This window comes from Spea bombifrons, chromosome 4 (genome assembly GCF_027358695.1).
Source record: "Spea bombifrons isolate aSpeBom1 chromosome 4, aSpeBom1.2.pri, whole genome shotgun sequence".
NCBI lineage: Eukaryota > Metazoa > Chordata > Amphibia > Anura > Pelobatidae > Spea > Spea bombifrons.
Window position 1 is genome coordinate 87,142,524 of NC_071090.1, and position 16,793 is coordinate 87,159,316.

At 39.8% G+C, this 16,793-nt stretch overlaps 1 protein-coding gene across 1 annotated transcript; it reads left to right on the forward strand.

The window, feature by feature from the left end:
* The first annotated feature begins 5,852 nt into the window (after positions 1–5,852).
* On the forward strand, positions 5,853–16,557 carry RLBP1 (retinaldehyde binding protein 1). Its single transcript, XM_053463234.1, has 8 exons — positions 5,853–6,091; positions 7,152–7,191; positions 7,706–7,834; positions 8,711–8,915; positions 13,067–13,245; positions 13,777–13,935; positions 15,316–15,426; positions 16,053–16,557. Exons 2-8 carry the CDS (start codon positions 7,180–7,182, stop codon positions 16,209–16,211), a joined length of 954 nt encoding a protein of 317 aa, XP_053319209.1. The 5' UTR covers positions 5,853–6,091; positions 7,152–7,179; the 3' UTR covers positions 16,212–16,557.
* The last annotated feature ends 236 nt before the right edge of the window (positions 16,558–16,793 follow it).

Consider the following 16,793-nt stretch of genomic DNA (forward strand, 5'->3'; position numbering starts at 1 on the left):
GACAGGAGTAAGCATTACTCTGCAAAATTGGAGTTAAAAAAATGTAATTCTTCCTTCCGGAAAGGACACCCTTACTTCTGGGGTGTGGTACCTGCTCCAGAAGAGTTCATCAGAATCCCCTAACTACTACCCTACCCAATGCCTTCTAGCAAATTAGAACAGTGGGGTACTGATACATGACAACTTCATATGAAAACAAACAAGGCAGACAGGTCCTGGAAAGCCTATGTGGGTTCTCTATCAGTTGCTGGATTTAAAAACCCTAAATTGTGATTATTTACCTCATCTTTCAGGGTGGAATTTTATTGTCCATTATACATTCTACCAGGGGTCTTCAGGGCTCTGGTAGACCCGAAGGCCTATCTTTACATATTTACCAATTGTGGATGCTTCCCAGGCTTTGCAGTGGGAAGCCACCATTAGAGAAGGATTCTCATGCAGGAGATTTTCTCCAACTTCATTCCATGACTTTACAATTGGAAGTGGCTTACCCTTTTTAACATCAGATCAACTCAGGAGAGTAGTCTCTTCACCTAGGAGTATTTAAACTGAACTCCAGGAGGAAGAATGACCCAGACTTTACTCCAGAACTACAAGCTACATCTTCCTGTAACAGGGTTGTCCACGAGATTCATCTAGAGGGCATTTGGTCTGTTATCATTGCCCCATATTGGCCAGACTGTAGCAGATTTGCAGACCTTGTGGAGTTGAAATGGCTTCTATGAATATTCAGTTTTAGCCTGGGTGTGTTCCTTCAACATCAGATGGCTCATTCCTCTCCATGCAATCTCAAACTTCTTCTTACTTCTACTGCTACCATCCTATTGTATGACGTGATTAAAAGGGTATTAGACTAGCCAGCAAAAGTGTTTGTGGGTTGAACAGATGGGAAAAAAATCCCAATTACTGAGATCAATATTATACAAAATTCCCAGCAATTTCAACAGATAAACTGGCAAACCTAATCACAGTCTTTTTGACCATGTCTATTGTGTTAGCATCCCTAAATAACTATAGAATGCATAAGCCAGTTCGAGAGAATCGTATACATTTTTATTCCATGGTAGAATAAGTATTACATTAATAGTATTATTTTCTTGTGTCAGTAATAACTATAAAAAAGTGGATCTTAATCAAATGTATGATGCCCTTTTATATAAAGTTTATATAGAGAAAGGTTTACCTGCTGCTGTTCAAAATTGCATCTGTTTTAAAGCTCACATGTTCCTCGTGTAACAGTTTTGCATAAACATCCCACAAAGAAAGAAACAAAGGTTAAATCTCATGCACAAGGGGAGCCTTTTGTAAACTGAGTGGCATTAACGTGTCTCTAAGGAGCTTGAGTTTTAATATCTGTGAATTGGGCACAATGTCCGGTAAATGTCCCTCTTTGTTAAAATCTCACCTACCCTAAATAAGGTAACAACTATGCTAAATAATGAATGCAGAAAAGGTGTGTTAGATGTTAAATTATTATTAGTGTGAAACTATACATAAATCACATATCCTCTTAGCCAGGCTCAACGTGTCATAAGGCAAACCAGACAAATTTCCGGTGGGCTGATGCTCAGTGGTGCCTACCATGTACCTTTATTGCTGCATGTGGCAGATCCCATCGTAGGAAAAGAGAATATGATGGCAGTTAAGAACCATTTGTCCCATCTAGTCTGTCCATTTTCCTGTTGTAAGGACTCTCTTTAATGTAGTCCTTGATCATGTCTTGGATTCAGAATAGATCCATCCTCTAGTATGCGGCCACCAGCTGGAAACGCGGCCATACACTGCAAAAGTATAGGATCTAAATGGGTGGCTGCATGGATGTTATTTATCAGCTGCTGGCCTTAAACTGCCAGGGCAGATTTGAATCCCCAGCCCTGTAAAATAAAATCCACGGACTTTAGTGTATATTATGGTGCAGACACTCCTTCCTTACCTTGGGATCCTTACATAATATCTATGTCATGGGATTGCATTGGAGGTATCACTGGCTTACCCAATTAATAGAGAAATCTTCTCCACTGATTTTATGACTCAAGTTTAGATCAAACAGTTTCTTATGCCGGCCACTTACAGACATTTGTGATACTTTGATAAAAGTTGGGCTTTAGACGAGTTGAATCAATGTAAACACTCCAATTTAGCTATTCTTCACAGGGGTTCAAATCCAGTTGAGGTTCTCCTACAAAAATGGCTGAGTTGGCCACGTAAATTACATAGTAAGAATTGAGCTGGAGCTGCATCTGCTATGAGAATGCTTGACTGACATGAGCACTGCTATTAGTCTTCTGCGCTGTGGCCCTTTCACAGTTTTATTATTCATATAACATATATATGTTATGAAGGCACTTAAGAATCAACTAGTTTGCCCATTTTCTATATAAAAGTACAATGCAACAATCTATTCCATGAACCGCAAACATGTTCTAAAGCAAATCTCTGCATGAAACCTTTTATTAATACATGTCACTACATTTTAAAATCCAAAATAAATCCCACTGAACCTATTAAAAAGAAATAACCCTGGGTGGTACCGCTGTGGAATAGGAGGCACTTGCACAAAGATTACCATACCATGATATTCTTAAAACATTTGTAGCTCCTTTTTTCTGGTGATACATATAATCTACACTTCCGATGGCCCAACGCTTATTTCTTGTTTCCCAGGCTGAGAGGCAGAAGACCAACAAGGTAGGGACAGTTGTCTGATAATGCACAGGGTCACAAGACCCCAAGAGACACTGAATGCCTTATACCCATCTCCCAATGGATTGTTAAGAGGGCGCAGAGCCTCAATCTATTAACAGCCCAGACCCTTTGTTCCCTTCTGGTCCTCAGTAGCTTGATTGGGCCACTACAGTGTGAGAACATCACACTTGAGTGAGAGATCTATGCTAGTGGAAGCAGTTCACAAGGACCACAAGGATCCACATTCATGGTGGGATCTATGGGTCGTAGTGAGAGGGACAAAAATCTTTTCCCCACAGTTCCCAAGTAGGACCAACTGAGGAGACGACTCACTAGTAACAAGCTGATGGATCCTAAATATCTTCCAGTGAGAGGATCAGAAGAAATGATGGAAAGGTTAGAAGAAAAGGACATTCATGGACCTTGTTGTCAAAGCTTATTCAATTAACCACTTGTCCTTTTAAGTCCGGAACCATATTAAACTTGCATTTTATTAGTGCTTGAGTTAATGATGAGTAGTTTTATGGTTATCTTACGACTACACTAAGCCAAGATAATAAATTAACATGGATAGAAAGAAAAAAAACAAGGCCACAACTAATGCATATTGTTTTACATGCAAAATTGTCCCAGTTACTTTGTGTCTAGAAGGCGAGATCTGAGCTTTGTTGTCAATTCCCCTTTCATAACTGCTACCAAATTAATGAGAACAATGGAGTTTTAATACATTAGAATTTCAAGGCTTGTTTGTGAATGAATCATCTTTCTAAGTATGGAAACAAAAGAGGCAGTCAGATCCTGAAAACCCGGTATTATTAGCGGGTCACAAAGCAATCTTTGTTCCCATTTGAGAAAAGAGGAAGCATGGCATGTATAGGACATGCTTTCAAAGTGCACTAATTGTAATAACTGCGGAAACGATGATGATAAACGGTTGGGATGATAATAAAACACAAAGAGAATCTGCACCGAATCACGTTGCTGCTCCTGAGTTATATGATACAATGTACAGGATCTGGTTTGTTTTCCTCTAGAACAATTGTCTAGAATTAAATCTAAAAGGCCGTGTTTGCAACTGTAACAGTATGGAAGCAACACAGATCCGGATTCCAGAACGTTGGCTGACCCTGTGAACTAAGGAAGCTAAGCAAACAATTGTCTAATTTATGTAAAGGGAACCAGGACACTGGACACCCTCTGTCCTTTTTGAGTTATGGGGCGGTGGGGTGTAACCAGGCCCGGACTGGCCATCGGACACACCAGGCATTTTCCCGGTGGGCCGGGCGGCCCAGGGCTGGATTGACGTAGGGGCTGATGGAGCTGCAGCTCCAGGCCCCTACCTTAAAATAGGCCCAGTCAGGACCGGACTGACTGGGCCTATGCGGCCGCATTAACACAGGGCGTAAGGGGCACCTGCCCCTTAAGCCCGCCGCAACTGCGACCGGGTCCGCCACTCTAAGGGGCCGTGAAGCCCCCACCAGGGCCAGCCTTACGGGTGTGCGGCCGCACAGGGCTTAAATTAAAACATCGGGGTTTTTTTTTTTTTTACTTTATTTAACATCCTCCATGTTAAATAAGGTTTTTGTTAACTTTATTTAACATGGAGGATGTTAAATAAAGTTAAACCCCCCCCCCTCGATGTTTTAATGTAAGCCCTGTGCGGCCGCACACCCCTAAGGCTGGTCCTGGTGGGGGCTTCCCGGCCCCTTAGAGTGGCGGACCCAGTCGCAGTTGCGGAGGGCTTAAGGGGCAGGTGCCCTTATGCCCTGCGTTAATGCGGCCGTAGAGGCCGCATAGGCCCAGTCAGTCCGGTCCTGCCAGGGGCCCGGCCGCAGTTGCTGCTTGCTCCGGCAACAAGGTAAGTAGGGTGAGGGAGGGGGGTGCATTAAGAAGGGGCAGAGGGGGGTTAGATAGTGAGAAATGGGGAGAGGGGATAGATAGTGAGAGGGGGTACATAGTGAAAAGGGGGAACATAGTGAGAAGGGGCAGATAAGATGGGGAGACGGGGTAGTGTGAATGCGTATGAGAATGAATGAATAAATGTGTGGATGAATTGTGTGAATGCGTATGAAAATTAATGAATTCATGTGTGGATGAATTGCTTGAATGATTTGTGAGACTGCATTAATGAATATGTGTTAATGATTTGTGTGAATGAGTAAATGCAAAGATGCTACACGAAGGGTGGGCTTTAACAATAAATAAATAAATAAATAAATAAATATGGGCTGCTTGGGCTTAAATGCCCGGGCCTATTTTTTGTCCCAGTCCGGGCCTGTCCCTAACTCACTTGCTATATTAATTGTCAACCTAACTGAGCCTGGGTGGAAATATGTATAAGTAAGTATATCGAATCGATGGATAGACTCTTCTAAACATCCAGTTCAAGATGGGACTGTCCACTTGATGAACAGAATGTAAATCAGTTCACTTTGCTACAGTCTCGGCATCTGAAAGGATTATTATGTATCTGTTTAAGGAAATTTGCCAACATTTCTCTGACTACGTCTTTGTAAATCATTTGACCCCAAGCTTTGCTGAACCAACAGAAGTGTCACCCTTTCATTACCAATGAGAGTTTTGCTAGAATGAGGAATGCTTGGAAAAAAAACCCCTTTTGTTTTATATAAATGGGGTTCCTAATAGGGCATGCTGAACACTGCATTAAAGGGCATATAACAAAAATGTTAGTTCTTGGGAATGCCCATTGGCAAACCATTTATTAACATTCCTGGTTGATCAAGTCCCGTAACGTTGAGGTACACACTGAAACTTATATAAGTTATTAAAAAAGGCATATACTCCTAAATGCAGATGACCTCCTGATTTCTACATTCATGGTACCTTTTTGGCCTAAATTAGAGTTATGAAATCCCAAGACCATTTTAATGGTTTGATGGACATTTTCAACAGTACTAAACTAGATTATCATGCATTGTGTAGCAATTGTCAGAAGAATTAATGTTTTGAAGGTTCTATTAGGTGAAATTCCCATAATTTAAGACTTTCTCTGACATTGAGGCAAATTTCTTTTTAGTGAATTAAAGACCTCTCTGGAATCCAGAGCGTTAGCCAACGGTTAATTTGACTAATCCCCCTCCTATAAACTCCCCTCTCAAATAGCTACTTCTCTCCTCCTCTTTTGCAACAAATAATGGCATCTCCTGAATGTTTTGTGCTGATTTAATTAATAAGCCTGACTGAGTAATGCCTTGTGATGCCTAATCCAAACCCAATGACTATACAAAGCTTTCGACTGGCTTCCACCGTGCAACACACATCTTGGGGATTTTCTGTCCGTCAGTCGTTCCTTTTTGATTTTTAATCACTTTGAGTTGCTGTCACAAACACCTCGTATCCCAACAACGCTGACTTTTTTCCCTGTTTTACTTTCTGCTGTTCGACGGTAAGTAAATATATTTGCATTTCAGGTTGTAAACACAGAAGGTCACTTTCAGAGAAGTGGGGTTGCCAAAAAGGCTTTGCCGTTATATTGGAGCAGATAGCCTTCTTCATGTATTAGCATGTCATTAGCCATACAAATGATAAGACTACCAAGAACAGAAACAGATGGTTCCCGTTGTAAAATTCCATGTTTTTACCAACTAAAACTGCGACCAAACTTTTTTCCTGTGTGATTCAGACCAGGCTTGGACAACCTATGGCCCTCAGGCTGTAGGATCCTTATTTCATTCTTGTGAAACCAAAGGAAAAAATATGGCTATAGTAGATTTAAAAAAAAATAATAAACTTTTCAGTGGGGGGGGGCAAATTAAAATGACTTTAAAATGCCATGACCCTGGTGTTTTATTTTGTATGTTGCCATGGGGTCAGAAGTTATATTGATGTATGTGTTATTCGACATTTTAAGACCTGAGTTCAACCTCACTGTAAGAGTTCTTCTTCTACTTGGTAATATTAGAGGAACCGGAGAGGTTGATATCCCTACATTAAAAAATACATTCATGTCACCCTAAAAATCTTCTTAGCCCCGAGTTCACTATGCAATGGTCTGATTTATCACCAGACAATGAATTTATTAATACGCGTCTGGGTCCAACCCAAGGAAAATCTACATCAAGGATGAGCGAATTTAGCAGCCAAACAGTGAAAATTAAAAAAGGACAGTTTAAGCCACGAATTTCAAGCAATTCCAAAAAAAATCTGTTAAAACTATCAAGATCAACTTAGTGGAATCTTTGCGGCCCCCAAGGAATATTTAATATATAGCTGGTGGTTTCGTAATGAAATGTTTCTGGTGTGTTGGTTACTTAATATGATAGCTGAGACTATACACACCTTAAATGTTGAAGAATTATAGTATATGTTGGAAGGAAGAAGTAGCTGGATACGTGCAGGGGCCGCCTTGGGATTACAATATACATTAAAACTAAGTCATGAGGATAATCAAAGGACAAGATGCTAACTGGATTTTGGTATTTGTCTTCTTGTGATTGTTTTCCCAGCTTCTTGCGTGGACATAGAGGAAGTGAAATGTCAGACATTGTAAGTATTTAACTTGACATGAGAAAGTTTGCTTGGGTTTCTGTGTAATTTGTCTCTGGTATTGTTATTTTGTAAAATAATCGCTTTCCCAAGACTACTGGATGAGAAGTGTTGATGGTAATGAATCAATATAGAAATGCATTTATTCTGGCTTCATAGATGTTAAATCTGTAAGACCACCCCTAAGAGGAATGGTAGTTTCTCTGAGAGAAACCAACACAAAACATTGCTGGAGAAACAATCAAGAGAAAATGCTGTTTTATTCAGGTTTTTCACCAAATTCTATTTCATTTAGGGTAGGATAGAGAACATAAAACAGAAAATACCCAATGAGGATCTCCAAGGAAGAGACGAGTTATTCTTTGTTTAACTAGAACTTAGAACTATTGATAGGTTTAATCAATGCAGATGGAATCGGACGGTTTCGTTAGTACTATACTCAAGGTAAGATTTGAATGTATATGCGGCAGTATCTGATTTCAGAATTCATAGACGTCCATATTCCTTGCTGTAGACTGGAACGTATCGTATCGTGTCTGAGGAGGAGCAGTCGCTGCGTGCCAAGCTAGAACGTCTCACCACTAAAGACCACGGCCCAGTGTTTGGTAGATGCGAGAGACTTCCGGAACACACCGTGCAGAAGGTAAACAACTCCGAAACAAAGATTGCTTCTTCTTTAATCATTGGTGGTATTGACTCTATGTTTATTAAATGTTCAAAAGAAATGAACACATAACAGTAACATTTTTAGGGCTTCCTATTTCCCTCACAGAGAAACATTGCCCAATGTCCATAACCATCAAATATATTAGGTGAAGAAACCACATTTACATGCTAACACTCAGCGACATTGTTGTTGTTTTTTTAACTAAACAAATCAGCTACCGATTAATAGACACAACGGTGCCACTAATCACTGGTAACCACATATATATATATACCGGTATATATATCTATATATATATATATATATATATATATATATATATATATATATACATACAGGGCCGGCCCAAGACAAAATGCCGCCTGGGGCGAAGTTTAAAATGACACCCCCCCCATTATCTACCCCCCCCTTTACTTATCTTTTAGCAGTCCTGCGGCGAGTCTCCCTGCTCGGTCTCGGTGCCGGCTTGTAATGCTGAGCGCCAGAAATGACGCGCTCAACATTACAAGCCGGCACCGAGACCGAGCTAGAGGGCTCGCAGAGGAGAGAGGGAGGGTCGCCGAGCGGGTACTGACAACTTGGTAAGATAAAACCACTCGGTGCCCTCCCTCTCTTCTCGGCTTTAAAAATAAATAAATAAATAAAAAGGGCCTGGGGCGGCAAAGTGCCGCCCCTTCAAAAGTGCCCCCTGGAGCAGTTGCCCCACTCGGCTCCATTGTCGGGCCGGCCCTGTATACATATATATACTCAGTTGATAAGAATATAGAGGGATCTCAATCGTTTCCTGCATGGAAGAGATACTTATGTATACAGCCATTTCACATTGGCATTTTCTTCTCCCTGTTGAAAAAGGCGAAAGATGAGCTAAATGAGACTGACGAGAATCGAGATTTGTCTGTGAAGGAACTTCGAGAACTGGTCCAAGAAAAAGCCAACTCAGGGGATGATCTGTCCAAGGCGGTGGCCGAGAGAGTGAAAAAGGAAGATGACAGCTTCTTCCTGAGGTTCATTCGGGCCCGCAAATTCGATGTCAACAGATCTTATGAACTCTTGAAAGGTAGGCTATAACAATACGGCCACATTTTTGTCATATGGCATTTTATTTTATCAAGGAATCAATGTATTAATAGTTATTAGGGTATTCATCAGGCCTGTTGTATGATTCTTGGTTGTGCTTGAAATCCATGGTTTCTATCATACATTATGTCAATGACAATATTACCTACAGGTAAGTCATGTTATATTTACATTGTGCAATCACTTACAGTTTGCTGGTTTTTCAGCCCCCCAACTTTGTAATACATGAATGTCCACCTCCAACGGAAGTATGAAAGAAGAGCTTGGCTGGCCCTAAATAATGCATAATTAAATTAGAGTTCTTCAAAGCGTGGAATGAATTATGCAGGGCCAGCTCAGCCCTTCTTGCAAGAAGAATAAACCCTGGATTGTACACTAATTCATTGTTTCACATTAAGGCCAAGTTGCATAACATTGTTTCTGAACCTTTGTTATATAAGAGTTCGGATATACATGAGGCTAAATTCCTATTATTATTATTAATTTTATTATTATTATTATTTTAGTACAACTAGCTTGTTTTATAATTAACGCAATAACTTATTCTGTGTCACAAAATTTCCTCATAATGATGATAGATTGCTGTTTGTCAGTTAATCAGAGCAGGGGATGGCTGGCAATATAGTAGCCTAAAAAACATCTGGCAGAGAGCATTCTCTGTGTGCATTAACCATTCCGGTCCGCTATCCACACATTTACTGAAAGAGAATGTATAGAGAATCCATAAAAACTGCATATAAAGGATCCAGTCATAAAAGAAATAGCAACTAAAGTGCTACATACTCTAGACATCGTGGTAGCTACTGCAAAAAAAAAACAAAAATGTTTAACTCAGACCACCCCATGATGCCAACTGCCTCCCCTGAATCAAGGACTCTCTTTTGATCTACCCCTAAACCCTAACCAAAGCATTATGCTAGATTACGACCATTAGTGCCGCTCCAGCAGCAGAGACAGTCCATTACTGTGTGGCCATGGGGTAGATACATGCAAACCATGCGCGAAAACATAATGTGTGGTCAGGGGTATCCAGCCAGCGGCAGCACATACATTTAGCGCTAGGTGGCATTAAAGTATCTATAGGTGGCTTCATTATAGAATTACAAAACAAGCCTGGAGCACATGATATTCACTACTAGCCATAAAAGTGCTCGTTAATGCTGTGGATGTGCCGTGATATATTTAATACCTTTACATATTGCATGAAATATAACATACTCAATTGACATAAGATAAAGGTCTTATGTCTAGGTGATTTTCCAGATGGCGTTGTATATAGTGCGAGTACCATATGAGTACTGCTTTTATCACAACTTCTGGAGGGGCTATTCTAGGCATCAACCTTCCCCTCTGTAGAATTTTAATAGATAAACCCTCGGCTGGCCGCCCTGTAAATAATATATTACAATAACTCAAATTACGTGCATCTTTTGATGTTCTTCACTCGTTTGATATGCCATCGTTCAGCTTTTTATTGTTCTCACCTGGTGACCGCGAACAAGCGATGTCACTGATTCTACTAAACAAGACAGATTGTTTTACAAGAGGCAAGCGAAGTCACGCATGCCTGCTCCACACAGCCAGGTGTCCCAGCATTAAACCGAGAAGTCTAGGCTTGTCTACATCAAACGAAAGAAGGGGCATCTCACAAGGTTCCAATCTGATAGCAGAATATTGTCTGATTATTCCTAAACAACAACGGCGTGCTAAAGGGCCGTCTGTTATCTACTGTTATATGGATCAATCCTCCTGAGCATAATAATTACCCCCATCCCAGAAGAATTAATGAATGAATTTAGGGATTAATGTGCAAATATAAATAAAGGAAAAATAAAAAATATGAAAATCATATAGCTAATAGACGGGACATTCAGATGCTTAAAGGGATTTACCAAAGTAAAGGAGGGAAGTTTATTTCAAAGGAGAGGTCATAGTCTAAAAGTAGAGGGTCAGATGCTTAGATGTCATATAAGGAGTGATGGATACATGGAACAGCCTCCTATCAGAAGTGGTAAATGCTAATACAGTGGGGGAATTTAAACATGCATGGCATAGGCATAAACCTGAATCTAAGACAAGGCTAAGGAATGATCTTACATCGGCAAATGGACAGACTAGATGTGCGGAATGGTGAAAATTGTCACCATATCACCAATAATTTACCACTGGTGTGTATGTATAATTGTGACACTATATAACAAAATGGGGAAAAAAGAAGAGCCTGGCTACTTGCATATCTGCACATATCTGATCAGATATTCCCTGGAACAGCATCTCAAGGGGCTTTATTTGCACCTTTCTTTCTCATTTGAAAAGTCTATTTATTTATTTATTGTTTTATATATTTAAATAACGTATTGAAATGGTAAAGAGGATGGCTATGTCGGATGAATACCAATACAGGACTGAGTAAGACGACACAGGTTAGAGAACAAATAAAGCAAACCCTCCAAGTTTTATCCTATGGAGCCAATTTATCGGGTGAAAATGGGACGCAACACAGAATAACAAGAGATTTCATGCAGAATAACAAGAGTGGCAAGATGAATGAACTACATACATTACAATAATGAATGAGAGGCAAATGCAATTAATTGTTCACTTCCCCGCGTGCACGACAGATGGCGCTAGTGCTCAAGAAATCATTTCCAGCGCTTACCTTGTAATAGGAATAGCCAGTAAAAAGAGTAAGGAGGAGGAAAAACTATGCATTTGTATGCATTCAGTGAATTAAACATATCAGTTGGTTACTTTATTGCCAGAGCAGATATTAATTGCCACCCATCCTGTTGCAGAATGTAATTCATAATATGTAGATATATCATCTGAGCATGATGGGAGTTGCAGTAAGTTGTCAGTCCCTGTATCAAAGGTAACTACAAATATGTGTATTTCTGCCAAAAGCAAAATTGTAGCTAATACGTTTTTTACCAATTTCTATGTCCTAAAGGTAGGATTTTTTTCTCCACTTTTGTTATTTAAAAAAGAAATGAACGTAAAACTTTTTATATGAATAGGATCTTGATGCACGCAATCACAATACAGTCCCTTCTCTCTTTAAAATAATCAAACAAAACACTTTAAGTTCGCAAATTCATGATTAGTTATTTGAGAAGCACAATGTTCACCGAATCAGTTCTCAGCACCAGAGGCTTTTCTTGGAATTCAGTCTAATTCTGAGTTTTAAGGTTTTAAAACCCTCTTGATCGCAGTTTTTTTTATAAAGTACATCCTTTGGGTCTCATATGTTTTAGAGCAACTTCTGGATCTCTGGGTTTTTAATGCACCCTTCTACATATCGGGGGTACATGGGTGCTATTATTGCTCTTTAATATTCAATAATAACGAGAAGATCCTGTTCAGTAAAATAGTGTTTTATGTGGCACCAACATATTCCACAGCGCTGCTTTAAGAACAATGCTATTTCATTCATCCCTTTGTCGCATCTATACAGGGCTATTTTGCAATTTATTTGGGGCGAGTTGAATAAAATAAGTGGAACAGGTTCCTTAGAGGTCACATTTTAGTTTTAACTTTCTTACATCTCTCTGAGCATCAAGATGCTAGAAAAAAAATGAGTAATCCAGCCGGCAAATTATTCTGCCAAAAAATTCAATTATTGCTAAGATGATGCAATTTTCCAGAATTACATTATTTCAATGCTCCGCAGATTGGCCTTAGCATTAAAGGTCCCAATGAGCCGTAATAACGCACAGAGCTTGTGAACTCTATTAAAGCAGGACCTTGACTGCGTGACCCAATTGAGTATAATAACTGCAATGTGCCAGCATTAGTAACAGGACAGGGTTATCTTTGTAAATCGCAAACACTTAGCCCATACGGTTACCCTTACTATCCAAACATGTAACAGAATGGATGCATTTAACACCTTCTGACCACATTAACGTGGATTTCCTCTGTCACAAACCATTGCCCCTATTTTATTATCAACTTTCCTTCTTTCTCTTCACAACTCAACTCCTAATCCACAGGATATAATGCATGATCTTCCAATGATATATGTATATATATATATATATATATATATATATATATATATATATATATATATATATATAGTGTATATGTTAATGAGAAATGCTATCTTTATGTTCTGTATCTTTCCATCAGGCTATGTTAATTTCCGTCAGCAGTATCCAGAGCTGTTTGAGAACCTGACGCCAGAGGCTGTGCGCAGCACTATTGACGCCGGCTATCCTGGGATTTTGCCTAGCAGAGATAAGAATGGAAGAGTCATACTCCTTTTTAATATTGAAAACTGGGACTATGAGGAGATCACTTTTGATGAGGTTTGTGTTTCTAATCGGTACTACTTTCTTTGTAATGCAGTAAATTGGTTTAACAATAGAATACTTCACAGAGATATTTCCTTGTGATATCATGAAAAAACATTAGTGCATTTTCAAGGTTATCTAGCAAACAGTAGGGGTATTTAGTGTTGGAGTTATCATTATGCAGTAGTTAACTTATGTGTCAGAGGGCATCAAAGTAGAACTTTTGATGGATCTCCTACCACTTGTATTCACCCTTTCCACCAGAGATTGATCATAATCAAGGGGTATGAGAGATAAAGGTTGCCATTAGAACAAAACCTTCTTTCCCTGCTTCTTCTCAAGTGACTTATTACCAAAAGGTCACCTTTGTCTTCTACTGGTTAAGAGGATGATGGTTTGTGAAATACAATAGACCGTATGGTTGTTGGCAAGCAAGAGGCTGGCTGTGACCCTGTCTCTTAGCTGCACCTGTGCATTAAGATTTGTTGTAAGGGTAGACTTTCTAGTTTATTGTTTGACTAAATATTTACGCAATATGTATTTCAGATCCTTCGCGCTTACTGCATTATTTTGGAGAGCCTGCTGGAAAATGAAGAAACACAAATTAATGGCTTCTGCATTATTGAGAATTTTAAAGGGTTCACGATGCAGCAAGCTTCAGGCATCAAGCCATATGAGTTGAAGAAAATGGTAGACATGTTACAGGTAAACCCAGCATAATGGAAGAAGCCAAAGAGACAATTTTTAGGAGGCAAAAGTAGAGGAGCCTTCCATACCTCTACCGAGCCACTAACCTATTTTAGGTCACATTCCAGCTATTTCCAAGCATACCCATCCAAAATTGTATTTAGATATCATTTGTTTTCTTCTTGCTTCCTACCTACAAAGCGTAATGAAAAGCAAAATGTTTATGTTCCGCGCTGACCTAAGCCTGACCGCAGGAAGCACATGTCTTCTTTACTGTGCCTCAAAAGGCTGTGGAGTCCTGAATAAACAGGCCACCAACGTATAAATGTGCTGGTTGCAAGGAGATCTCCCCAACCAGCCCATTGAGCCATAGTGCACAGGGAAGCCTGAAATGCCCCCAGTTTTGCTGCAGAGGGGCTGCTTTCCCAGACTTGCTGCCTTAGGCCAGTGTAAGCCATTGCTTGTAAAACTATATGTTCTATGAGGCTTTAATGAAACGTTACTCACCCAGGGACTGATAGAACTCATCTGGACTCAACAGTGAGTGTGTGAAGATCAGAGCATTCCTAACGTGTCCCTGGATTGTGTTCATATTGACTTGTGCTGTATGCACTGTAATCGACACTTGATTGAATGGTTGAATTCTAGAGCCAAATTGAGTATTTGGCTCTGGTCTATCATCTAGTGTATTCAGGTTTAATATAATACAGCCTTTATGTGATTATTTTATGTTGTTGTCTTTTAAAGACTATGGTATTGTAAATTAGATGTTAAAATTACAGCTGTCTGTCTTGTCAATCTGTAGGTCTGAAAGAGTCGACACATCTGTAAGAAGGATAAAGGCAAAGGACTATGCTAGCCTAGGCTGGAGGCAGCAGTCCCCCTGTCACAAAACTGGGGCAGATTGCCCTACTTGTCTGATCTCCCCATCCAGTGCATTTATACTATGGAGGACTGTGTCTAGCTGGCACAGCTTCAATAGCACGCGGTACTTGGCACGCCACATCCTTAACAAGCAGAGCTTACTGAAACCATGTGCTGGCGCTCAACAGTGAAGGTGGCTGCCCTGGGTCAGACCTAGGAAAGTGCCCAACATAAATACATGGCTCGCAAAGAACATCAATCCCACTCTCTAATATGTTACGCAAATAAGCCTTGGCAGATTTGTAATTTAATTCTTCACTCTAAATTATTAATTCACAGGAAAATACATACCTTAGAAAACACATATTAAGATGCTTGTATTAGTTTCTATGGCAACAACCTCGGTGTCTGCATGGAAATCAATTCTTATTTGTGAGGATGCCATCAGAATATTATAACGTTAATTCCTTACTACGCTCAAATCTGCTTCCCAGATTTGGCCGAATTATCTTAATGTCTCTTTTCTTCCATCAGGACTCATTTCCTGCTAGATTTAAGGCCGTTCATTTCATCCATCAACCCTGGTACTTTACCACCACCTACAATGTGGTGAAACCCTTCCTGAAGAGCAAGCTTCTTGAGAGGGTGAGTAGCTGTTACAAAAAAGCATCCCGTTTATATGCATGGTATTAAAAAAAAAAAGAGAAGCTATGGGAACACCAACATTTATAGAACCCATCATGAATTTCTTTCCTTTGATGACCCCAATGACACCTTGTCCAAGCCTTTGGCATTGGTGCTTCTCAGCCTGATACCTATAATGTATGAAAGGGGATGGGTGTTCCGTTCAGTATGCGCAGATACACAAAGGACCTATAGAAAATATCCCAGTTAAAAAATATAGACGTAATAAAATAATTAGTGACTGTTCCTGTCCGCATTGCACAAAGATACACATTTAACAAGCCGCTTCTATTACTGACATACAGAAGCGGCTTCATCGTGGTCTCCTCCTGGGACTGATTACTTCCCTGTAGGCAGAAACGTTTGTGGTGTGATGAGATACGGAAGGCTTCAGACTGCCAGCATGGGGAATGCTTGCCTTTTAATATAGCTATAGATAAATAAATGTATAAACCTACTGCAAATGTATACCTATGTTTTTCCGTTCCTACTATGAAGCGCTCCTTATGCTGCCGCTTGGCAGACTGCAGTCATCCAAAGAGTTTTAGGAAAATCTGGCTATTTCTTGTGATCTGACCATTACTTAGGTATTTGTGCACGGAGACGATCTGGAGAGTTTCTACAAAGAAATAGACGCAGACATCCTACCAGCTGACTTTGGAGGGAATCTGCCAAAATACGATGGAAGAATAGTGTCGGAGAAACTCTTTGGGCCAAGAAATGACTCCGAGGATACAGCGCTCTAATTATATATGTGTATCAAGTATGGTTTTAGAACAAATACCCCAAACTAGCGCTATATAAATATTGACTTTATTTAGAATTGATTATGCAGAATCCTTATGTACAGCAGGGCTGTAATGATCCACAAAGTATTTTGTAGGTAAGTTGTAGGAGATTTAAAAGCATTATATGAGATAGGTATAGAGGAACCCACAATATATATTCTACGTTCTTTAAGTATATAAAGGCATAGGGAATGTAGCCTCCAGCCTGTATAACTTGGTCAGGTTCACGCTGGTAAATTTTATTTTCTAAGCATATGAGACAAGTGATGTTGAGCAAATAGCTTATTAAAAATGTCATGAAAAACTGATGACTCATTAAAAGAGGTTACCATGCCAATATCTTTTTTTTGTGACATTTCCCTTTAAGCGGCGTAAGAATATTGGATCTACCATATGTAATAATATGCTTTTGGTTTATGATGAGCACCAGTGTGAAGCCCCAGTGCCTCCGCATGACCACTCTGCTGGTACTCATGGCTAGCGAGTAATGCTTCTGCAAAACTGAATTTAACCCCTTCATGACAAAGCCTGTACATGTAC

What these genes read in the sequence shown, in the direction of transcription:
- RLBP1 (XM_053463234.1), top strand. An exon ending in AAATGGTAGACATGTTACAG is followed by an intron (nt 13,936 to 15,315) that starts GTAAACCCAGCA and finishes TTCTTCCATCAG; the next exon opens with GACTCATTTCCTGCTAGATT. An exon ending in AGAGCAAGCTTCTTGAGAGG is followed by an intron (nt 15,427 to 16,052) that starts GTGAGTAGCTGT and finishes ACCATTACTTAG; the next exon opens with GTATTTGTGCACGGAGACGA.